The 26,749-nt window shown below is 40.1% G+C and overlaps 1 protein-coding gene across 1 annotated transcript; it reads right to left on the bottom strand.

Moving 5' to 3' along the window:
• Positions 1-1,140: 1,140 nt before the first annotated feature.
• Positions 1,141-22,872, bottom strand: ezh1 (enhancer of zeste 1 polycomb repressive complex 2 subunit). The gene is made up of 20 exons (XM_028454466.1): positions 22,513-22,872; positions 20,451-20,634; positions 19,522-19,647; positions 19,196-19,318; positions 18,875-18,992; positions 17,671-17,889; positions 16,283-16,385; positions 15,885-16,048; positions 15,682-15,773; positions 12,787-12,949; positions 11,923-12,107; positions 10,215-10,306; positions 8,211-8,239; positions 7,992-8,117; positions 7,028-7,206; positions 3,403-3,498; positions 3,232-3,313; positions 3,077-3,157; positions 2,911-2,995; positions 1,141-1,903 (listed from the first exon to the last, which is right to left on the bottom strand). The coding sequence occupies exons 2-20, from the start codon at positions 20,628-20,630 to the stop codon at positions 1,843-1,845; spliced, it is 2,304 nt and encodes a 767-aa protein (XP_028310267.1). The 5' UTR covers positions 20,631-20,634; positions 22,513-22,872; the 3' UTR covers positions 1,141-1,842.
• Positions 22,873-26,749: the final 3,877 nt, after the last annotated feature.

The raw sequence follows: 26,749 nt of genomic DNA on the forward strand, positions 1-26,749 counted from the left end.
TGATAAATGTGCACTGATGCCAATTTACATTAATGCAAGTGATAGAGAAGCAATAGTGGTCGTAGAATGTTGCTCTTCCTGTGAGGGATTTTTGTATTGTTACTGCATCTTGATTGATGGAGCCATTGAAATTGAGCAAGATGGATGAGGTTAGTGTGACCAGTAGAGGGAGTCATTTTATCATCATCATTACAGGGTGTTTGCTGACTCAAGTTTGTAGAATCAGTATTCCAAGCACTTGGAGCTTTGAAGCTGAAAAAAAAAAAAAAAAAGCAATATTCCCTCTCATTTCTATGGCTATAAAACAATGATTATGTTCAGTGATGTTGCATCTTCAAAATCTGTAGTAACCCTGTGGTCTACTTGGCCCCTTCAAACCCTTCTGGAACAAAACTTTAAACGAATAAAGCTGTTTTTTTTCTTTTTTTTTTTTTCTTTCTTATCACACTTTAAATTTAGGAATTTTATTTGGTTTGTTTTTCTAAGTTCCATTCTACAATATCACTGTAAAAGACAATTACTGTGTGATTCTGAGGCAAAGCCAAACATCTCAATAAAATACGCTTGAAGGATTGTGTATATGTGTATAAACCCTTCTCCAAATGCTGCGAGTATTGGTGTACAGACATACCGAAGATAAGTTTCATATACAAAGTTAGACTTTTATTTTTTAGGCATACTGTACATAGCATTAAACCTCTTGTTGTTCTTCACCATTAAGAAAGATCTCATTTGAAGTGGGAGTTTCATAATAATACACTTTAAAATGACAAGATGATCAACAAATGTGGACTGACAATGAAAAAAAAATGTGGTTAAATGGTTTACAATCATATATAGGAAATGTAATATTTGGTCAATTTTTTGCCTTTAATGTGGTTTACTTTTGTGCAGTTGACCTCAAGAAAGAGCTGGCAATCATGCATCACATCCATAGTGGAAACATTTGGCACTTTCTCAAACTTTGAGAGGAAGACATTGTTTCTGTGACTGCTTTTAAAGGTGTTATCTCACCTAATGAGGCCTGGAGATCATGTAAACATGATGATAAATGTTTGACGTATGTCGGATGCTGTGAGTACCAAAGGCAAATAAAGCGAAATGTGTCAAATGAAAAATGGGGATGAGATCTCTTCCTCATCTCAGGTTACATTCAGTCAGTCGGTTTCTCGTTCAGGTGCCTTTCTTTCATTCTTTTTTTTTTTTTTTTTGCAGAACAAAGATATAAAAGCACAATAGCTTATTTTACCATAAAAATGTGGTGGTGGTGGTGCTATAGCTGCTGATTGGGATAACAGAGGGAATCGTTATCAGAAGATTAGCTCCACGCCAACATCACACTATAATACTGAGAGACTGAACAGTAACAGCGTTTTAGTGGGGTTGTTTTGCTAAATAACAGCACATGCACTTCACGGATTACCATTATTATGTACGATGTGAAAAGCTAGCGGTATTGAGACGTCAAACAAACCCAGTACGGTAAACGAAACACCTTAGAGTAACTCTGCTTTTACACTAAGCAGACACTGCATTTCTGCGCTGACATGATGAAACAGTAAGTGTTTTTGTAATCCTCTAAATGTGGTACATATTAATAGCATCTCCACTTTAAATAGTTAAGTTGAACAAGCTGTGGGTATACAGGTAGGTGGGTACATGAGAGGACGGCTGTCAGTGACTGAGATGATGAAACGTTCGAGGAACAGGAGCACCAGCAAACGGCCAGAGAGAGCTTTTCTATTTTGGGAAATTAAGCGGTGAGGGTAGAAATGGCGGATGGTTATAGAGACTTGTCAGCTGGATGTGACTTTGAAATGGGGTTTGGCTCTTCAGACGGAGCTAAGTCACATCTACCTCTCTCTCTATACCCACATATTTAAGGGCATCAGCTTGGCTGTATCTGGGGAAGGAAGAACAAATAGGAATTTAAAGGGTACCTGTAGTGAAAATATAGACAGCAAAAAATGTGTTTAATGTATTACCAATAAACAAAATATGTGCACCTTTTTATAAAAAAAATATTAATGGGGCTTTTTAGAACAATTTTTATGGCAACTCATGTATGGAGAAATGCAATTTTGCACAGGATATGACACACTTGCATTAGTAGTTAGTTATGTGTCGGAAGTGCACAAATATGGCGAACAACTGTGATGAAAACTGCGTGAAAGGATATCTGTTCACTGACAGGAGGAAGCACCGAGGATCAGCACCTGACAACGCGGTAAAGAAAAGGAAATAGCTCAACATTTAACCACAAGGAAGGAAGAGGGAACAATCTGGTGGGGGTGCGGTTAGTGCCATGACACCCGCCCATGTTAGCAGAAATGTAGGAGTGCTCTGAACAAGTACTTTTACAAGCTGCAATGAAACTTTCTGTTGCGACCGCGTCTGATTTCAGACGTAAATTTGGCTTGGTGCCCATTAGCTTAGCCCGCAGATCCCTCTCATACCAGCTGGGCTTGAAGCGGTCCTCGCATATCACCAAATTTCATCCGAACGGAAATGTTTTAAGTGTGTATCCCGTACCGATATTATGGAGCCAACGTCTGGATAACGCTCACTCAGAGTCGTTATTCCGCTTAGAGATGCAAAGGAAATGTTTTTGTGGGGTTTTTCCTCTTGTTGGTATAGCAACCATTAACTTTACACTCCGCCATTGTTCAGAAACTGTAAACCAAAGGAACACTGTTGCTTAGCAACACCTAACAGCAATTAACAAACTGTGCGTCATATCCGGTGCAAAATGGTGGATTTTTTTATAAAAAGGTGCAAATATTTTGTTTATTGGTAATACATTAAACATTTTTTGTTATACACATTTTCACTACAGGTACTCTTTCATTGAAATAATGTCTTAGTTTTCTTTTTTAACTGGCAGTAAATGAAAAAGAGATTGCGACTCACCTGTAGTCAAAGAAAAGCTCCTCTCCCTGAAGGATTGCCCGTTTGGCAAATATTCCAATCCGATGGTCCCCATTTACCATCACCACTGGAACACCAGTCAATTCAACATCAGTCAACACAATACACTCAGAATAGTTTTAAGTAAACACAATAGACTCAGTCTGACCTTTTGCGTAGCAGTTGGGATTCACTGAATGATTTGCAAAGCGTATTTTGTTCCCCTTCCGTGTGGCATCCACAACAAAGTCTAGTGAGAGGCACAAAGTCAGTGGGACATTTTCCTCACAGTTTGCCTGATAGGCGACAGCAGAGGCTACTTGCCATTGTTTAAGTTGAAAAGAAAGCTGGACATGTATTTATCGTAGATTCTTCCACGCCGGTCCGCCTCATCCTGAGAGATCAGCTGTACATGTAGGTAAATGGAAAAACTTAAAAACAGGAAAGCAAATACAGGTGGTGTTAAAGATGTGTGAGTAAACAGCATGGACTTGCCTCTCCACAGTACTCAGAAATGAACTCATTTTTCTGAACCGGCTCTTTGATGAAGGTTCCCCACCCAGCGACATCTGACGGAGCCAGCAGAAGGTGCTAAAGGCCCGGAAAAATGTATATATTAATACATTAAGGTATTCAAATATGTATTTATTTTCATTTTTATTATTTTTTTTTTTTTTAACTGTCTGCACATGCTGTCGAAGGTCAACACTGCAAGTGCAAGATTTTTAAGACAGCATTGCATGTTCAAATATGTGTTATGTATGTATTTAAAGAACATGTCACCTTTTTGTTGAACACTTTGTTGATGACCTTCCTCCATGGCAAGAGGAGTGCCCCAGCACATGAGGAGGTAGATAGGGGCAGTGAGCTCCGCCTATTCAGAGAGCTGATAGGGCGGGCGGCCCAAGCATTAGAAGTAGATACCGCAATAGGCCAGGCCTCTGCGCCGTCACCCTTTGATGAGGGTATGGAGACACAGCCAGCACCATTTCTGGTGCCTCTCCTCCCAGATGTGGAAGAGTTGATGCAAGCTGGGTTTTCCAAACCCGCAGAACCACTGAAATTCTCCACCTCAAGTAGACGGTTGTCTGCAATGCAGGGTCGAGAAAAGGTGGGCTGTGCGGCCACCATTGGACCAGACCATGGCGACCCTCATGTTCCCTTCAGGCTCTGTGCTGGGGAAACCTAGCTGCCCAACCAAGGGGTGCAGGATGTTGGATGCCTCTCTAGTTAAGGTACACAGGGCAAGGGCAGTGCAGGTCCAGCTGGCTAATACAGGGTCCATATTGGTGCTGTATCAGCGGCGGCTGGCAGGTGAGCTGGGGGCCGAATATGATAGGTGCATTGTATCCGAACTACAGCTTGTCTCATCTGTCATGGCACAGTTGATGAAGGAGCGGGTGGCAGCGGCTGGGAAAGGCATAGTGTCTCTCTGTGTGACAAGGTGGCAGCTGTGGTTGTCACTGTCTGCACTGCAGCCCGAGGACCAAAGCGGCCTTTTAAAACTGGCTGTGGATCCCTCAGCTATGTTTGGACCAGGTGCGAAGGCTCTGTTACAGCAGGCTCAAGAAGCACGTCGCTACACTCAGGAGGTTTCCGGTGCACTGGTAAAGCATCCCCAAGTGGCGGGGGACTGGACAGCCCAGCAGGCCCCCTTCCCCCGATACAGGGGCCAAGATGGGACTCCAGAGACTTGAGAGCTACCCCTGACGCTCACCGTGGCAGGGGACGAGGTAAGGCAAGCCTCACATGACATGGTTTGCGGACATTCCTCCTCTGCTGGATAGGACTCTGTGGGAACTTCCGGTGCAGCAGGATTTGCTGTCGCAGGCAAAGGGGACTGAGGTTCTGGGCATGCCAATTGTCTAAAGACGTGGGCGACCTCGTGTCCCAATTCATCAAGGGGGCTGGGAGACAGATGGGGCGTCATTGTAGACCTGCTCTCCCGCCTTGGGAGTTAGAGCTGGTTCTAAAGGCTCTGGAACGGATGCCGTTCGAGCCCTTGGATTCGGTCGACTTAAAGTGGCTATCCCTTAAGACTGCCCTATCTGCCAGGCGGATTGCAGAGCTTCAGGCTCTCTCCGTTCATGCGGACCTCTGCAGGTTACTACCAGAGGGCGCAGGGGTGACCCTGCAGCCGAATCCAGCATTTCTCCCTAAGGTTCTTTCAGATTCTTGGACGAGTTAGAGGGTTGAGCGCCGGTCTCTCTACTCTAGGGAGAGAGAGAACGAGGAGCGCAGACGCTCATATGTCTGGTAAGGGCACTACAGATGTATGTGCACAGGACACGGACGCACCGGAGGACAGATGAGTTGTTTGTTTGTTTTTAGCCAGAGCTTCTCGGTAAACCGTCAAAAGCCTGTCTTTCCCACTGGAATGTGGAGGCTATCCAGCAGGCATATGTGGGCACAGGGGTCTTTTGTCCCTCGGGGATGCAAGCGCACTCTACCAGGGGCATGGCAGCCTCCTGGGCATTATGGCGCGGTGCATCTCTGAGCGAGATCTGCATCGCTGCTACTTGCTCGGGCCCATCTGCATTTTCTCGGTTCTACCAGATTCATGTGGCTGCAAGCATGTCGTTCGGTGAGCGGGTGCTTGGTGTACCCCAGCAATAGGGTCATTTTTACTTTCCCCTTGTCCGACAGCCTGACGTGGCTGTTCGGAGTGGCAACTTCAACTCTCCAGTCAAGCCTTAGCGTCTTGCACGGATGGCTGGCCTTGGTAGTGTCTGGCGCCTTGGCATCAGGCGGCAATGACCAGCAGTTAGCTGTGCTTGCTAGCCTGGGGTTGGGTATATTTTGTACATTTGTATATAGTTCGTTGACATCCACGTGGTGATTCTTTTGTTCGGAGCACTGGTGGCGGCAACGTGTCATTCGAAGGACACACAGTTCATGTTATGGGCGGGTGCTGCTCTATCCCCTCGCGGTGTGTCTTACAGAGCCCCACACAAATGAAGTATGTAGTGGAGAGATAGTGTCAATATGATAGAGAACGTAGGTTATAGAGTGTAACCATGGTTCTCTGAGTGAAGAGACTATCTCTTTAGGCTCAAGGCCGCTCAGGGATCTGTTCCATCAAAATTTTAATCAGTGACAGTGTGGTGCACAGGTACTCTTATACTGTCATTAGCTACCTCACAGGTGGATTGTCTTAAAGCTAATTATCCACAACATCACCTGGCCCTGTGGTCAGCCCCATACATATGAAATATGTAGTGGAGAGATAGTCTCTTCACTCAGAGGACCATGGTTACACTCTGTAACCTATGTTAGTCAATGCATTATTCAGCATTAATTAACCGTTTATTAACATATCAGTTAATGCATTAATAGACAGTTAATTAACGTCTACTGCAGTGCAAAGAAATATTTAATACATTGATAAGCATGAATAAAAGTTACATAATGTAATTAGTTATCCTTGTGTATGCATTACCTATTATTAATCAATATATTAGTAAAATGTAATAACGTCTCTAGTTTACTAATGGTGTTTATTAAGTAACCTGACATAAAACTTAACAAATGTATAGGAGTGCTTCATCATAAGCATTTCTTAACCATAGATAACCATGAGTATTTTCTATTTTGACCCTTATTGTAACATATACAGTATATCAGAATCAGAATCAGAATCAGAATCAGAATCAACTTTATTGGCCAGGATGAATGAATACACACGAGGAATTTCTTTTGGTGACTGATATATGATCAGCAGTTCCCTGTATTTAGTTTAAGATGTTGTTTTATGATGGTAAAATATTGTAAAATGAAACAAAGCAAAGGGTTTGAGGTCTGTTTTGGCTTTGTGCAGATGGAGAACAAGTACCTCATCATTGAATGTACCTGACCACCAACTTTTTCATATCACCACCGAAACAGTGAAAATATGAAAGTCTCATTGGTAATAATAATAATAATCAGATTTATATAGTTGCATACTCTAGTTCTTTCATTTCATTTTTATGTTTTATTTTAGGTAGCCTCATAGAAAATGCATTGGTAAACTGGATAAAAACCAGCCAAGCTGATGTGGGTTTAGTCCATTCAGAGGACAAAAAAGAGTAAAGAGTGAATATAAAATGTTCACTACAATTTCAAGAATGATTGTTTAAACCTTTTTGAGGCCCCTCTGGATGCTGCAGTTTTTGCAGGAGACCACCTTGCTGTCCCAGTGTTCTGCAGCACCACAGGTCATGCAGAGGTCTGGGTCACACTCCCTCACAGCCAGGTAGCATGGACACTGTTTGGTGTTACACTGAGTCTTACACCTGCAGCCCGGGAAGCGGTTCTGACCTGGAAAACATTCAGACACACATTTGTCATTAAGAGAGACTTGCTCCGTGCACAACAAATGGCACAATGCAAAAAATGCGACACATAAATCCCTTATTGTCTAATATTAGAGACTAAATCACAATACATACCAACGATCAGTGGCAAGATTACAGACTAATTGATTTGTCCTTGAAACAAAACTATCTAAAATAAAAGGCTCGAGAGACCAATTTCTATTCTGTGTGGGTTTAATGTGTCTGCATCATTGAGCTTCGTGCAGCTACAGCCGCCTGAGCCCTGACTCATATAGTAATGCTGGAGATGTTGTTGTAGATCAGGCACAGAGCCTGTCACATCTATTTGATTTCTCTTCCAAGTCGTTAAAACACACACATGTTTGAATTGCAGCCTGCTTCCTGTTCGGCCCCTGCTTCCCTCAGCTAAAACAAGGAAAAGGCAGTAGGAAGAATAAGGAGAAATAGGGTAAACATTTTAGTTATTAAATCAAATAAAAATAAATGTTTTATATGGATTTATCCTGTTTTCGTAATGCTTAATCCTCCACTAGTGCATTCAGTTGGTTAAAAACAGCTTGAGGTCACTTTCTGCAGCAAAGTAAAGGCTCCATTGTGAATGTGAATCACCCTCCCATCCCGGCTAAAGGACTGTTTCTCCTCTCATCACCACCACCACAGTGCTGCAGCATTTATATTCCACAGCGCGGCTCCATTTTCACCCTTTAAACTAAATCACCCTTTAATTACTGACAAACACCGCAGTGAAAACTCCATTTGCTGACTCACACTCGTTTTCACACTGGCAGAACTTCTCACAGAAATTCTGGGTCATCACACAAGGACAAGACGTATCACACGGGTGGTCAGGATGATCACATGGCTGGTAGTTGTACACCTGATTGGAAGAGTTATCTGGAACAACAGAGGACAAAGCCTTCAGAGGGGATCAGGTGGCTGCATTCTAATATTTCTACAGTTAGGATATTGTTTGTGACAAGAACGTACCTTTCTTCAGCTGAATCTTTGCCCATAACCTGAAAAAGAAAAAGAAAAAAACAATCAAATCAAAACCTTTGATTGGGGAGTGAGTCACATCCTTGTGTAAAAACAATTGTAGATGGTAGTATGTAAATATGTTTATAGTGTGTGTATATGTTGTCCTATATATCGACTTATTCAATTTTGAGTTAGTTATTTAAATTTGGTTAGATTAATGAGAAGCAATCTCTTTGTAGAAAGGTATTACATACAAAAAACAGTTGAATGATAAGCAAATTAATTTTAGTCAACTTTAGCCCTATTCGCACGGGATTAGTTTCACCTAGGGACCACATGCGATTTGTTATAATTGCGGAGAATGTCTGTGATGTTAATCCTGTGCGAATCGACCATGTCAGTCATTTGTAAAGTAAAAATTTCCATGTAAATTACCTAGTATATTTTGCTGAACTCTGAGGTCTTGTGATAATACTAATCCAATGCGAACAGGCCTCTCTGTTATTTGGACAGAAACGGTCGGGTTCTGATGCGTGATTACGCATTGTTTTGTTTCCGGTGTCACGGTTTGAGTTTACCTTGTACTGAGATTGATTATGAGCATACTGTATATGTGTGCATGCAACCCTAACCCTAACCTAATAAAACACGTGTCCGTTCACTTTGAAAACAAAAAACAAACAAAATTGAATTATTATTTTTTAGCAAATTCATTTTCCGGTAGTGCACATGCGCATAAGAGCTCATAATCGATCTCAGTATGAGGTCAACTCAGACCGTGACACATGTTTATTTACTTTTGGAAAAGAATGGAAGCTGCATTGGAGTGTTTAGAAAACCTTTTGGGTCCCGGGTCAGCAAAACCTTATCAGCCCGTAATGTACGGCAACAAAAAGAGAACGTTGAAGAGAAGGAGCAATATCAGAAGCAAATGGTAGATCACGTCCTGCTTTCCACTGTGCGATAACAATCTTTTTTAGTCTTCTATTTAATACAACTGGCTAGCGCTAGCAGTAAGACAGCACCGAGCTGTGGTCAAAAGCCTGCAAAGTTGTTTTAACATCAACTCACACACTGTTTCACGTTTTCAGATGTCCGTAAATTTCAGCAAAATCTCAGGCTTCGGTTATCTCATGCGAATGCGCCACATAAAAAGCAGATGTTGGGGGGTCATTTATTTATTACATGTGGTCCCTAGGTAAAATTAAACCTGTGCGAATAGGGCTTAAGTATCACTTACCTTAACCAAAACTTGACTTGATCTTTAAAATAATCTGATGTAAATGTCATCACTAGGGGTGCGACAATACAATACAATACAAAGTTCATGAGACAAAATGATATACCATAACGGGAGCACAAAAACGATATGAGACTGTGTTGTGGAAAGGGAAAAATGACCTTTGACAACATTTTGTGACGCGCAGCAGATAAAACATAAGGAAATAGTGTTGCCAAGCACAAAATATAAATCTAGGTGAATTTCGTGAGACTGGGCTGACAGGGCATATTTAGTATGTATAGAACAGTGAAGTATGGTTAATGTATATTTTTAATGCGTGTGCAGGTGGCTAAATGTATGTACATGTATAGGTGCACAGAGCATCTATGTTTTGGAGTTGTGTTATTCTATTTTTAAACAATAATGTACATGTACACTTAAGTATGGACTAGTCTGCCTTCACTGGCCTGCACAATTTGAATTAATTCCAATTGTTTATTTACATGGTGTAATACAATGTTAACCTACACATCATAAATAATGTATTCAATGATTTGGATGGAGGGTGAGTAAACATATTGGAAATATAGTGTAATGAGCTTAAATCTATGGTGAATATAAATTCTACTTTGTATTTTTTTAATTGGCCCTACGTTATTAACACATTTCAAAAGCTCACACTTTTAACATCCCAACCAACCTTCATAGAGAAACCTTGAACTTCTCAAGTGGCCACTTTCACTTTAGAATATAAAGGCCTAATAAAGTTCAGATGCATGTCAGTGACTTGCCTGTGTTTTCTTTTCTTCTTCTGAGGCAAGATGCCTCCGTCCTCCAAAGGAACACGATGGATCAAAAACTCTTTCATTGCAAATTCGTACACCTGTTGAAAATAGATGAACAACATGAACAACTCATTAACGAATGCACGAAAACATGGGTGGAGAGTGCTTGTGTTTTTATGGTTGGGCGTTAAGGCCTTTAGGTGCCACCCATGCGTTTAAAGTTTATCAGTGCATTTCTGCTACAGAACAGTTTGCTCTGTTCTCTGACATCAAAAACACTCCTGCAGAGACCAAACACACACACACACAACCCAGACTTGGCCTCATCCCCAGGAAAAAGCCCTACGTAATGATGCAGCTGGTTTCATCTTTTGCTCTGTGTGCAGCCGTGGGCGGAGCTTTGCAAGCTCTGGAAATGTCTCAGAACTGTGACATTCTAGTCTAAAATTGGAACGGCTGATAAAGAAGAAGATATGGACTGGATAATAGAAGCTACTTCATCATTTAACTTTTCAACCTATTTCCAGGCTGCTGTTTGTTCTGCTCGAGCCTTGCTAATGCTAATGGGAGGCCGTCCAGCTGCAGCTCAGGTTACAGGAGGCTGGGACTGTCTGGACAAGTGCATCATGGGAGAATATGAGACGTCACATCTGGGAAACATTCCTGTTTATATAGAACCACATGCCATTCCCTCTGAAGTCGGTCCAATCATCCACACAATAAAACCACAGACAGAAATCTGTGAGTGTCTGCAAAAAAGACCGCGATAAACATGTGAGGCCTGGTTACTAAAATGAAGACAGCATGAGAAAACAGCAACACATTTATTAATAATCCTAAAATATCTCTGCAACACGACCCAAAATTATATATAATAAAAATATTATAGTTATTAAGTCTTACCAGGTCGTGTCTGAGCAACACTTTGAAGATAATGAAACGATGCATTAATCCATAGGTGTAAGAATACCGATATATCCTACTCAAGAGAAGTACTGCTACTTAAATGAAATTGTACTCAAGAACAAGTACAAGTAAGTCATACATAAAATACTCAAGTACAATTAAAAAGGAGCTCAATTAAATAGTACTTAAAGTAAAAGTTACTAGTTACTTTCACCCTTCATTTTTATTTTTGGTAATAAATCCTGCCACGATTCCCTTGCATACAATAACAAAAGAGATTAAATCTTACACAACTGGAACTTAAATTATTTTCCACAAAGGAATCTGTATAAAAAAAATACAACTGAGAAAATACCTTCCATTCAATGATGTTTTTGGCACCATACATTACGTCGAATCTGATAGGGTGGCTATGACGTGTTGCATTTGATTGATGTCTGGTCATTTCTTTTTTTTTTTGTAGTTTCAGAATGTCCGTTGATCATTTTAAAACAAAAAATAATCATTTACTCGAACCGTTGGTGGTGGAAAATTAACAAATTACTTTAATTCTTTTAAAACGTACTCAAGTACAAGTGAAATGACTGATTTAGAAACATAGTCAAAAAAGCACAAGTACCCATAAAAGCAATTCAATTACAGTAAGGTGAGTAGCTGTAATCCGCTACTTTCACCTCTGCAACGATGTCGTACTGGGGCACGATAACCTTGACATTCATGAATTATTTCATCATCAATAACAACACAAATTCCTGCCAAGTGCAAACATGCTGACGTGAGAAAAGTGTGAAGAGCGTGAAGATTTCACCTCTTTGCAGTTCTTGGTGCCGATGAGGCGAGCGATGGAGCAGAGGTTGTTGAAATATGTCCCGCGCAGCACCCTGAACAACGACTCCTCTGCTCCACTCCACTGGACCACACAGCACGCCTTCTGCTCCCCGTCATCGTCTCCTGGACACAGCTTGGTGGGAGTCTGGGACCGTGAATTTCCTTCTGTTTTGCACACGCACACACACAGAAAAGTCAAAACACCATTCTTTTTCATGTAGAGTTGTAGAGTTTGTGCATTTTGCTGCAGGGTTTGAGGTGTTTGATGCTGACGCTCGCCACGCACAGCTTGAGGCAGAGAGACGAATGTTGCCTGGCAACAGGCTGAATGCGGCACTGCTGCGACCACATGCTCGCACATTGAGGGCTTCATTAATCTGCTCAACAATATGTCTTTTTTTTTCCTCACACATTATTCTAACACCTGTGAGGACGTCTGCTGAGTCACACTAGCAGAGCTGAGCAGCAGCGGCTTCAAACTCTAACAGGGATTCACATTTCTCTGTTACATTCCATACATAAAAATGTCTAGATTTATTACAAACAGAGCAAAATAAATAAATGATATTTTTGGAATTAGGGCTTTATTTAGTATTGCATGTGAGGATATGACTAAAAACAGTAGGGAGAAGTGTTTTATGACTGGAATACTGGGAAGCTCATAGAAATAGAGAAGTCATGGAAAATTGTGTTGAATAATACATCCACTGAGTCATCCAGTGACTCAGTGGGTCCCGTAAATAAATGAAAGGAGACTGTGTTATTAAAAATGTGACCTCAGACTAAACCGGTCGTTTGAAACAACTGATTTGTGTCAGATTTTGTTGGTAAGTCAGTGTTGTACCTGAGGAGGAGGTTGTTTCACGGTCGCTGTCGCCATCTTTGTTTTCTTCAGCAGAACGAGACGGTCCAGGGACGCCAGAGCTGGTTGGACGCGGCTGCCTCCGTCTCCTCCGAGATCTCTGTGACCGCAGCACGTTCTGATCGATAAACTCTTTAGCCCCTTTCTTCATATGGAACAAGAACCAGAGTGGACAGCATTTACGTTTTCAATAACCTATGTTCAATTACAATTTAATTATGATTACAGTATCTTTTCCAATTCCAATTAAAATACAGTTATTTTTTATCCCCTGAAAGTGAATTACAGTTATGTTCTCAATTTCTAAAGTTCAATAACAATTCATCACAATAACTGAGCCTGAAATAAATATCCTAATAGACCCCTTAATGGCAGGAGGTACAAACAGGAAACGCCGCTGGCTAAAGCATAGATATATATATATATAAACACTAGATGACGCAAGCAGGATTTGCCAGCGTAGCTCAACTGATGTTCTGACATTCTGACGTGCTCTATGACAGCTGTTGGAAGGTGAGTGATCAGCTTAAACAAAAATACCCTTAATGAAATATTACAAACCGTATTAGACGTAGGCATGACATACGATGCTTGTACATGTTGAAATTGCCGCTGGCCGTTTGAACATTGATTGAAAATTGAGCAAGTTAGTGTGTCTGAGGTAAGATGGCCGCCACGTTGCTACATCGCTCCCCATTGTCTAACAGCGCGGGTAAGTCATCTAGTGTTTATATATATTGGTGGTTTGCCTCCAGGCTACCTTCCTCTGCTAGCATCTCTTATGATAACAGGTCCTGAATCAGCTACAAAATACACTAAAAACAAATATCTATCATCTAATTTCTCTCCTATCAATTGGTTTCCTAGTTAAGCTTCCTAATCAATGAAAATATAGGTTTTAATATGTTTGGTGTGGTCGTGCTAGCCTTATTTGTGTCAGTATACCCCTCGCTTTTTTTAAATGGTAAAATGTGGGAAAACTTGATATGAAACATAATTTTTCATAATTGTTAATTACATGTGTGCAGAATTCTACATAAAACTGAAACATGGTTCCCCAGCTTTGTGTTAAATTATAATGGACAATTTTTTATAGAATTTTCATGGCAATTACAGTGGGGCAAAAAGTATTTAGGAAGCCACCAATTGTGCAAGTTCTCTCATCTTTTAAAGTTCTCCCACTTTAAAAGATGAGAGAGGCTTGTAGTTTTCATCATAAGTATACCTTACCTATGAGAAAAAAAATGAGAAAAAAAAAATCCAGAAAATCACATTGTAGGATTTTTAATGAATTCATTTGCAGATTATGGTGGAAAATAAGTATTTGGTCAATAACAAAAGTTCACCTCAATACTTTGTAATGTACCCTCTGTTGGCAATAACATAGGTCAAACATTTTCTGTAAGTCTTCACAAGGTTTTCACACACTGTTGCTGATATTTTGGTCCATTTCTCAATGCAGATCTCCTCTAGAGCAGTGATGTTTTGGGGCTGTCGCTGGGCATCACAGACTTTGAACTCCCTCCAGTGATTTTCTATGGGGTTGAGATCTGGAGACTGGCTAGGCCACTCCAGGACCTTGAAATGCTTCTTACGAAGCCACTCCTTCGTTGCCAGGACGGTGTGTTTGGGATCATTGTCGTGCTGAAAGACCCAGCCACGTTTCATTTTCAATGCCCTTGCTGATGGAAGGAGGTTTTCACTCAAAATCTCACAATACATGACCCCATTCATTCTTTCCTTTACACGGATCAGTCATCCTGGTCCCTTTGCAGAGAAACAGCTCCAAAGCATGATGCTACCATCCCCATGCTTTACAGTAGGTATAGTGTTCTTTCTCCTCCAAACACAACGAGTTGAGTTTTTACCAAAAAGTTCTATTTTGGTTTCATCTGACCATATGACATTCACCCAGTCCTCTTCTGGATCATCCAAATGCTCTCTAGCAAACTTCAGACGGGCCCGGACATGAACTGGCTTAAGCGGGGTGACACGCCTGGCACTACAGGATTTGAGTCCCTGGCGGCGTCGTGCGTTCCTGATGGTAGCCTTTGTTATTTTGTTCTCAGCTCTCTGTAGGTCATTTAATAGGTCGTTCTTGTGATCATTTTGACCCCACGGGGTGAGATCTTGCGTGGAGCCCCAGATCGAGGGAGATTATCAGTGGTCTTGTATGTCTTCCATTTTCTAATAATTGCTCCCACAGTTGATTTCTTCACACCAAGCTGCTTACTTATTGCAGATTCAGTCTTCCCAGCCTGGTGCAGGTCTACAATTTAGTTTCCGGTGTCCTTTGACAGCTCTTTGTTCTTGGCCATAGTGGCGTTTGGAGTGTGACTGTTTGAGGTTGTGGACAGGTGTCTTTTACACTGATAACGAGTTCAAACAGGTGAGAGGACAGAGGAGCCTCTTAAAGAAGAAGTTACAGGTCTGTGAGAGCCAGAAATCTTGCTTGTTTGTAGGTGACCAAATACTTATTTTACTGTGGGATTTACCAATTAATTCATTAAAAATCCTACAATGTGATTTTCCGGATTTTTTTTCTCATTTTGTCTCTCAGAGTTGAGGTACACCTATGATGAAAATTACAGGCCTCTCTCATCTTTTTAAGTGGGAGAACATACACAATTGGTGGCTGATGAAATACTTTTTTGCCCCACTGTACAATTACAAAGTCTCTTATCTGAACTCAATTACAATTCAATTACGACAATTACAATTACAATACGACATAATTGTAATTGATTATCAATTGATGGTCAGAGTTCCTTATGTAGGAAAATGACCAAACATTTTAAATACGAGCAGAAATGCCCTTAAAAAGACTCGTGTCCAGTTACTTTTCACCAGTTGTTTGGACCAGTGTTAGTAGCCCACCTGTAACAGGAAGCAGTCAGCACCACATGGTTCAGTCTCCATGCGGATCTCCTTGCTCTTCCTCTTGTAAACATTGGGTGATGCATGAAAAGCTTTAAACAGAAAAAAACAGTCATAGTGATAAAGGAAAACATACATTTCCTAGACAATAAACTACAATCACAGTGTTTAAATCTTCATTTTATGTGGAATTGGTGACATACGGTGGAGAAAACAGTCGTATTTGAAGCAACGTCTGCAGAAGAGAGTGTGGAAAGAGTGCAGCGACTGCTCTCTCTGCACTGATTTTGCAAACGGTCCGTCCAGGTTGGGTGTGCAGAGAGGAGGAAGCTTAACCTGACTAGCAGGGTCCAGGAGGTCTTTATATCTGCACACAAACAGGGGAAAATGTGTGTGTGTCATGTCTCTGGTGGGTGGTCCAGTATTCAGCAAGTCCGGAAGGCTTCTTTCAGATGATAAGACAAGTTAAGAGCCTGAGAGAATGCTACAGCGTTATTGCTTTGTACTCTGGTAGGTCAGGTCTCCATGGAGAACACTAAGCAACAAGCCGCTTTGCATCGTGCACATGGATCTTTGGATAGATAGATAGATAGTTTCTTACTTTTCCTTTAGTTCCTCAGTGGTGCCTTTGTAGGGGAACATGGAGGCGATAGCTGTAAATATCATATCGCTGGGGATTCTCTTACTGCTGCTCAAGTCCCTCACTTTGGGAGAAAGCAAACACAGCAGATTTGGATACAGATTAACAGCATGGAATGAGCTTTTTGGGTGTTTTGTGATAAAATTGGAACATCTGAATGAAATACAAAAGTGTGGTTTTCCTAAGGCGTGTCCCAATCCAACTTTCTCACTTCCAATATGATAATCACAACCTTGAGTATTGGATGATAAGACCAATATCAATCCAATCGGATATCAACACAAATCACACGTACTTTTATGACTTATTTTGTGGTGTGGAATGTTAGAAAAAGTGATATTACTCAAGCAAATAACAATAGTCAGCCACAGAAGGTATTTAAAAAAAACTGGCCCATTTATTATTAACCAATGGGTTACATACATTTGAACTGTAAACATAAAAACATTCTTCAGTTGAATAAAATAAATAAAAAATAAATTAGAAGACCCTGAAACCAATAGAAACAATTAAAAAAATTATAATTTTAAAGTGCAGAATAACAATTTAGGTTCACTTGAGGTATTTTTTAATGTCAGTATTTAGTTCTGTTAGATAAAAGTGCTGGAGCAGAGTCTAGAATGGGCTGGTTGTATTGGAGTGCTTTGATTGGAGATTTTAGATGCAGGCTGATATAACCTGATTAGATTTTCTTTTTTTTGTGCTAGTATCGGGCAAATTCTCAATATCAATTTTGGATCGGGAAACCCATAGTTTTTACCTGTGTGTGCGTACATTAGTTTTGAGACTATATGAAGTGTCAGGAAGTTAACACAGGTGTATGTTTTAGTTTCAAAATAAAAGTCTGTTTAAAACGCTAGGCGTGGATGAGATGCATGAAAGGAAAAAAAAAGACAATTTGGTTTGATTTCTATAAAACAAAGACCAGTTTTAGAAAAGATGACCTTAAATGACTTCTGCAGTGATCTGATCAAATAGAATTGGAAGGGAATCCCTAATAAGCCTGTAATAGACCATTGTGCCAAGGTGAGCATGCATGTTTACTATGAGAGTTCTTGTTGAGTGTGTTCCACTGACTAAATGTTCCCCAAAACATGATTCAAACACATCAGTGAGTTTATCTTTTTCAGGGTCATTTCACTGTCATTAGCAAACAGATTCACAAACACACAGTAACCATGCAGCAACCCAGCTTTAAAGCAAACAATGACTGCTCAGGAGCCGCTGTGTCAGGGCGACCTTTCGGCAGCTGTGCGTGCAAACAGGGGAAACAGTACCGGCCTTGTTCACACTGGCGCCCTGTTGTTTGGTCGCATAGTGAAGGCACAAAAGCCCAGCTGAGGACTCACCCTCTGTGGTGTTTCTCCTCTTCCTCCTGACGAATGTCCCAGATCCAGCTTTGGACTCCTCTGAACCCTCCACTGAGCTTCTTCTCATCACTTTCTCGTCCTCTGTTTTTCCCATTTTTGCTGTCGAGGCCTCTTCCTCTTCCTCCTCGTCGTGGTCTGAGTACTGGCTCAGAGCTTCCACCAGCTCTTTAAAGATCTCGTCACTGATGAACCCCCCCTCTGGGACACAGTGAGACATGTCAAACTCAAACAGTAGAAACAGTAAATATGTTTTGCCCAAAGTTTGGATCCTGACCTGAAAAAGGCTGCAGACCAGTTTACTTTGGGTTGCCAAATACTCCAAAAGATTTGGCAACTTTTTTGGACCATGATAATTCACTTAAGGTTATAAAATTCACCTAAAAGCCCCACAGACAGTGTTCATTTTGTTGACTAAAAGTTTCTGTCATAGTTTTCGTTGACATAATTATATTTAATTGCAATAACTAGACTATGGCTAATTTAAAACAATACATGTGAACGAAAAATAAGTCAATCATTGGTTCAAATCCCGCTGGTGACCTCCAACTTGTCTCTGTTAAGCCCTGCGATAGATGTCTTATCCAGGTGGGTTACACTACTTTACGCCCTATGTCTATTGTTGGCTGGGATATGCTCCAGCATCCCCTGTGACCCTGTACAGGATAAGCAGGAATAGAAGACACAATGAGAAATCTAAATGAAAATATATTGTCATTTTTTTCGACAAATAAAAGCTAAACTATACTGGTCACATGGGACAAAATCCAATCACAACTAAGTTTCTATTTTGGAAGGTATCCAATGAAAACGACCTTTGTTTTGTAGAGCCTTGATACCATCTTATACTGGGTAAACAAATGATGAAATTCATTTTTTTTTCTTCTTTTTTATTGCATAAACTCTTTTTTTTACTGTCAAAATTAACACTGACAACAGATTGGCAGAAAAAACGAAGTGACGTGCAACATTTTCCAGCTTCATAAAGCTAAACTACAGCATGAAGTGTCCCTGTTAAAAGTGTAGCTATGAGCCACTATTTCAATAAATAATCCACTTAAAGAAAAAACATAACAAACACAGGGAAAAAAGGTCAGCGACCCACGAGTTGAGAAGCACTGCCAGTGTTACAGTCTTTAAAGAGTTTGCACAAATTGCTGTTTGGATGTTGGGTTTGAACTCATACCTCGGTCGCCATGGACACCATCGTAGTTGTCAATGAGCTCCTCCAGAAAGGCTTCATCCTGTTCCAGGACCTCATCACCCATGTAGGGGATGTTATGTAGAAACGTCTCATCCTCCACCTTAAAACACACAAAATGCCAGATCATCAGACGAGATCTTTAACCACACACTCATCTGAATACAACAAATATAAAACATTAAAGCACTTTAAATTGATTGATTTATAGCTTTCAGTTTTTGTAATTAAATAAAATAATTTAGCTTATTAAACCAAGTTTCCAGATGTCAAACAGGACAGAAGGCGATGCATATCACATCTTACCATGAAATTGTGCTGCAGAGGCGACCAGGAGTACATGAAGGGCATTCCTGTCACAGTTGACAGCGGCCTCACTGCAATAGTTTGCGCTTTGAATCCAGGGAATCCGAACTCAACAGTACATGTCTGTCAAGGAAACAAGTATTTAATGCGTGTTACCAAATCAGATTCTAATCCGATACTCAGCGTAACTGACCAGGTTCAAAATAAAGTCACTTTGAAAAAGAAAAACTAACCGAATAACTCGTTGGCCCAGGACAAATATATGAAACTTTGTAAGCAAATCATGTTGAATGGCGATTATGTTCCGTGTTTAAATGATCACACACCTTCTTGTTTGCCAGAGCTCCAGCAGAGGGTGAAAGAGGGATGGACTGAATCCTGAGTTTGCACCACTCTGCATTCAGAATATTTGTCTGCTCCTCAATCTTTTCCCTGTTGGACCTGAAGAGATTCTAATAGGAGAAAAAAAAAAATCCATTATTCACCACCTAAAAGGTCACAAAGTAACTTCTGTGATGTTAGCAACAAGAAAACAATTAATCGTGTTGGGAAAAGAGATACTGCATTTATCCTGATGTCCCAGTACAATCATCAGTGAATATTGTTAACGCCTCTTTCACTCATTTTTAACTAGTTATTACTGTTTTTTTTTTTAAATTGTCTTTTAATATTATAATTTTCACATCCACCCTCCCATGTTTCATATGTGCATCATTCCTGAGGACACTACTTCTTGGTTATGAGTGCAACTTCCTGTGTAATAAATCAATACAAGTAACGAAATACAATTTTGTTGTTTTTTGTATCTAGTTATATTATATATGAAACATCTAAAACATTTTTAAAGAAACCATCATCACTAGCTACATTATTTTAAGCAAAATCGCCATCACTGGTGTTTGGCAAATTGCAAAATTTGACCAAATATTGCCAATATCTACAGTACAGTGGTTAGATTTATGCTTTCATAAACTTTGACTTTGTGCTGCAGTGTATAAATGAGATTTATGTACTTAAAGCACAATTTAATGTGTTACTATATCACAAAGTTGCAATTTCAAATCACACAATCTGACAACAATACACTAACTTTGAGAGGAACCTCATAGTGCTTCATTAAATTTAACAATCCTGCAAAGAAAGATTTCGCTATATTAATAGAATACATAAAAAAAACTCTGCAATCGTCTTCTGACATCAACTTAAATAAAGCACAGTGTGACATCTTAGCTTCCTCTCTTCAGGCTTTACCCACCTTGACTTGTTCCACTTTCTTAAGGCGTTTTAATTGGCGAAGGCGCATGTATTCAGACTTGACTCTCCGCCTCCACTCCAGCAGGCTCCGAGAGGAGGGCAAGGTGGGAGGTGGGGGTGTTGGAGTTGGTGCAGCGGCTCTGGGGGCAGGGGCTGAACCTGTTGCAGGTGTTTCCTCCATGACTCTTATAAAGAAAATAATTTGACAAAAAAAAAAAAACATTAGTTCAACTTTGCACCAAAATCTAGTTTATTTATCTAGTAAATTTTAACATCAAATTTGCTTTCGATGTACTTAAGAAATAAATACCAATGTGTACATATAAGCTTGCATTGTACTGTTCAAGTTCATTTATACATATTTCATTACCATTTTATCATGTACAGGGCTGTGGCGGGTGCGAGAGCTTTATTGCACTACTTCTCACAAGCATAAAAAAATAATCAGTGGTATCAGTGGTAAATCAGATGATTTAAGGAAGATTTTTGTGGTTTTTCAAGGAGCAAACTGCAGCTTTATCTGGGCACATTGATGCGGCTACGCAGGAATATACAAACAGACAACAATTTTATTTAGACGGCTAATTCAGAAACTCCAGTGACCAATGTTTTTAAATTGTGGGAGGCTCTGCGAGAACATGCAAACTTTGCACAGAAAGACTGAAAAATAAACATCCAGTGAGATACGTAAATCATCATTATCTTATAATTACTCTTCTTTTAATCACATAGAGAGCTTTACAACAGGCGTGCACGGCCACAGAGAAAACATTTATTACTAAATCATCACATTATTCAGTTCCACGGGTTTATGTTTGAATGGTTTGCTCTTGAGCCTATTATTTACTGTCATTATGATGTAATATACATATATGAAAATTATAAACTAGGGCACAATATGTCTAACATTGAAATTATTTCTTAAACTATAATGAGTTGGACATCCTTGCGTTACAACACGCATAACAAACAGGCTCTACATTTGGAGACACATTTCAAAAACTTTATATTAAATCAAGACAATCTGCCTCATTAACAATATCATACTAAATCATCATTATCTCATAACTACTCTCTTCTTTTTTTTTTTATCACATAGGGAGCTTTACAACAGCTGTGCACTGTGAAAGAGAAAATATTTATTACAGAGTAAATATCATATTCAGTTCAAGGGATTTGTGTCTGAATGGTTTGATTCTTTACTCTCTTTAAGCTGTAATACATATGAAAATGATAAACTATGGCACAATATATTATAATAATTCAAAGCCCATGTATATATATCTTCCTTTTTCCATTTTTTTATTTATTATTATGCTGTTTTATTTTATCTATCTGCTGCTGAAACTGTACAAATCCCCCCTATGCAGGAATAATACATTTTGTGTTGATCCTTAAATTCACCAATTCATATTAAATCAAAGTAATCTTCATGAACAATAATATACTTGAAATAAGGTAAATCTCCTGGACTGGTTTAAACTTCTGACACAACAGTTGTATCTGAACGAGCGCCCCCATCTGTTGGAAAGCTGACACTTCCACCATATAAAAAAATGCCCTCTTCACTGTACTGTACTGAGGGTTTTTAACAACTGGGGAATGGCATTTTTGGGCTGGTTGTGGGAAACCATATTACAGCCACAGGCTTGGGAATGTGTGCGTCAGTGAACAAACAAACCGTCCACATTAGCACTAGAGTGGGCGTGGCGGAGCAGAAAAGTGCGTATTGCAGTTTATCCGTGTTTAAAATGAGCTTCATGTGAACATCAACTACTTCCATGACAGATAAAACACGCTCACAAAATAAAGTACCGAACGAAGGGTGGACCCGAGTTACGGCAGCCATTCCTGCGTGTATCCGGTTTTACTATCGGCTCACATGCATTTATTTCACCGTGCGCTGCGTCCCGGTGCAGATCGGCGCCAACGAAAACACGCAACACACACTGGAAATGTCCACTTTACAGGCGTGCGCACACATGTCCACCATGACAAGCACAGGCGTGTGTGTGTGTGTGTGTGCGCGTCTCCCTGAGTCCAGTGTCGCAGACATTAAATACCTTCAAATCCACGTCGTGCGTCCTCGATCGAGTCCCTTTTTTTTTTTTTTTAAATAGCGATCCGGATCAACGTAATGCCGTCCTCGCTATGGATCTGACGCAGATGTGCTCTCCGCACAGTATCTGAGAGAAATCCACACGTTATCCGCGGACATGGTGCTGGAGGAGCTTGTTGTTGTTGCAGCTTACAAATTGCTGCGCACTTGGCTCGGGTGGACCAACCCGAGCAGCAGGGTGACGTCTTTATTATGATCACAGCCTTTCCCTGGCAGGGGAGGATTTATTACTATCCTGCGTCCAGGAAATAATAAAAAAATAAAAAAAAAAGTAGCGTGAGGGATCCACAGCACAGCCTTTCACACTTACGCACGGGAACTAATGCGTCAGGTCGTCTAAAAGGGCCAGGATATATTATAGGCTAACATGCATCAGATTATCTGATCAAAACGCGGACTGTGACATTTTAATTAAAAATAACAAATAAAACATACGTTTTTAAACAAGGATTTGTAGGAACATGTCATCAAAAAACAATATATAATCAACTAAACTGGGAAACTCCACCTGCCCACAGGCCTTTATATATATATATATATATATATATTTATTTATTTATTTTTTCTGCCTCCTTTAATGTTTATTAACGTGTATAGAATTAGAGCAATCAGAGTTAGAATCCAAACATTCCTACAGACCACGAATGATTTGAAAACAGATCAAATGCTGTTCATTTCTTCGCCTGTAGAGGGAACCAGACTCATGTCAACTCTCGGTCAATCAAAGAGAAATGAAAAAGAAATCCAGTTCAGCTGTGAATATTACATTTTATATTTGCCAAAAATAATCAAAATCTCTCAGTGAATAATAAACACCGATAGATCTTAGGTGGAATCGGTCAAAAACAGATGGTTTCGTCACTCGAATGGTAACCATTGCAGTCAATGACCTGATTTAACCTCACATGACGTCATTGCATGTGACGAAGCTCATGTGTAAAAAAGGAGAAGAATGACTGCCTTTCCTACACTGATACTTTGTTCAGACAATAGAACATAACAATGTTTAATATTGAACTAGAAATACATTTATGAAACGCTTTTATACATTTTCATACATTAATTTAAAAAACAAAATAGGTATTACATGACGGATAATTGATTAACAAAATACCATAAACTCACAAACACACATACAAAAAAAAAAAAGACATTGTTTTACTTAATTCGTTAATCATGCAATTCATTCCTGTGTGTATTTGCTCAAACAAACAAGAAAAACATGAATATGGCTACTGATAAATGTATTATATTACTGTTACAAGTGTGACAAGTATTTAGAAAAGAAATGTTAAGTTATAAAAACTGAAAATGTAACTATAACACTTGACTGCATTCAACACAGGAAGTAGCCTAAATTAAAATCTGTCATCATTGGACCTTACGTTAAGGTATTTTACCTGGAGTGATTTTTTTCAGATGTCACAATAAACCATATAGTTATAATAACCCAGTTTGTTCTTTACTGGAAACATATTGAAATGGCACCTGTCTGACTCACGAGATGGCGCTGTTTCACTACTTTTAGAACAGGCTTGCTCTCTTCCTTTACACACACGCACACGCACACGCACACGCACACGCACACGTTTTTTGTGGAGTCTATAAAAATGGCTGTGGTGATTAAAGAAGGCAATCAGAATGACTTTTTACAGATCTTACAGTAATACTTAATTTACAAGGTGCACTCTGATACTGTGACGTGGTTCCGATTTCATGAAGGAAGTCTCCCTCGGCTTTTAGACAATGTATGAAGTGCCTCATAGTATACGAGGTGAGGAAATGAATCACCTCTCCACATCTTTCACTTTGGCCTGCTCCCTGGGTCTCTTTTGGGTAGAAGCTTTACCTTCATGGAAGCATAAAAGAAGACGGTAAACCACGTGTTCTCGCCTATTTATGTGCATCAAAAACAGGTCAGACTCCCCACTAAAAGGAGGTCCTACTGGCTGCAGGCCCGAAGCTGTCGCCACTGCTACGTGTGGTCCTTTCACAGTAACATCAACCTCGGTTTCTGGTTCTTGGAAGAAGCACAAACACAATCTTTAAAAGAAACAACAACCCACAACTGGAGATAGGGCCACTCTTCAGCTAGATATGAATATCTAAATATGAGTAGTTCCACTACTGTGGGGGAGTGTCACTGCTGCAGACCCTTGAACTCCCACTGAATCTGATGATGTGCTGGGTCTTTCCAGGGTTGATATTAAGGTGATTTCTTGACTCCTTCCAGTTTTATATTCAAATATGATTACAGTAAGATTCACATAGTATAATAATACATGGAGGGTTGATGCAATTATTTGGTAGGATGTTGATCTCATCCAGATGCATGGCATGGAATTCAGTCCATGATGCTCCAAGACCAACAGAACTCTGCTGATCTTTGCCAGTTGAAGAGTCTTCTCTCGCAGTCAAGAAGTAGGTTCCAATGCCCTTACCCAAAAAGTTTGCCAACTGGTCCGCCTTTGTTCTGGTCAGGTTTAACATGCTATATACTGTATAGGCACTTGCTTACCAAGACATTTAGCTTCAAAGCAAAGTTTCTGATGTAATCTGATCCACAGGAATGTGTCAACACTGGTGGCCTTGCAAAGGGTTCTCCTTCAGGCCCCCACATGACAAGATCTCCATGTTGAATAAAGGCAAGTTTCACACAATTCACCAGTTTGTGACAAAAAGCTGAGAAAAACGTTTTTTTCTGAAAAAATCTATTAGTGACTTTGAGGCAATTTTATTTATTTTTTTTTTGCTTTAGGGACACCTCAACATTGGTTTCCTTCTATAAAAGTACAAAAACAACACTGAGACCGGGCTTTTGATAACAAAATTATTATTATTTTGATATCTGGGTCAGAGTTGAATGGATTTCTTACTGTATTTTGGTTGTCCTCCAAGTCTCTCCCCCGTCATTCTCCACACACGCAACTTAACACAACGTAACACAGTAGATTAAGTCTAGATTAAAATTAATGGCCCTTTAAGGGCTACAATTTGGGAATGCTAAAAGCTTTGATAATGTCTGGTTCCTTCTCGTGTAAGCTTTGGAGGTACCAAGGCAAGAGACAGTAATATCTCTTGCAGCTGCAGCCTCCTTTGTATGTCCAGACATGGTAGGAAGCCTCGGTGGGTGAGCAAGTGGACCATGGTGTTTCCAAGTTGGAGAGTTGCCCGTCACAGAGTACGTACATTGTGTCTGAGGACATGTAGCTCCACTGATTGGGGGCAGCTGTTCTTGATGAACAGCTGCAGTAGATGATGGGCAAAGAAGTTTTGGCCTGATTTCCCTCTGGAGAATCCACAATGTAAGAAACAATGCTCCGGGACCTTTTTCCCATCAGATGACGTACAGTGGATATAAGAAGTCTACACACCCCTGTTAAAATGCCAGGTTTTTGTGAGGTAAAAAAATTACACCAAGATAAATCATTTCACAAGTTTTTCCACCTTTAATGTGACCTATAACCTGTACAATGCAATTGAAAAACAAACTGAAACATTTCAAGAAGGTGAAGTAAAAATAAAAAAAACTGAGAGAATGAGATTGCAAAGGTGTGCACACCATCTTATAACGGGGGCAGGGCTGTGTTTGGATTTAACCAATCACATTCAAACTAATGTTAAATTGGAGTCGGCACACACCTGTCACCATTTAAAGTGCCTCTGATTAACCCCAAATAAAGTTCAGCTGTTCTTGTAGGCTTTTCCTGACATTTTTGTAGCCACATCTTCCAGCACAAGCCATGGTCCACAGAGAGCTTCCAAAGCATCAGAGGGATCTTTTTGTTCAAAGATATCAGTCAGATGAAGAGTACAAAATAATTTCCAAGGAATATGGTACAACAGTGACTATATCAAGAACAGGACGTCCTACCAAAATTAATGACAAGACGAGAAGTAAACTGGTCAGGGAGGCTGCCAAGAGGCCAACAGCAACATTGAAGGAGCTGCAGGAATTTCTGGCAAGTACTGGCTGTGTAGTACATGGGACAACAATCTCCAGTCTTCTTCATATGTCTGGGCTATGGGGTAGGGTGGCAAGACGGAAGCCTTATCTTACAAAGAAAAACATCCAAGCCTGGCTTCATTTTGCCAAAACACATATGAAGTCTCCCAAATGGATGTGGGAAAATGTTACGGTCTGATGAAACCAAGGTTGAACTTTTTGGCCATAATTCCAA

This window comes from Gouania willdenowi, chromosome 8 (assembly GCF_900634775.1).
Source record: "Gouania willdenowi chromosome 8, fGouWil2.1, whole genome shotgun sequence".
Lineage (NCBI taxonomy): Eukaryota > Metazoa > Chordata > Actinopteri > Blenniiformes > Gobiesocidae > Gouania > Gouania willdenowi.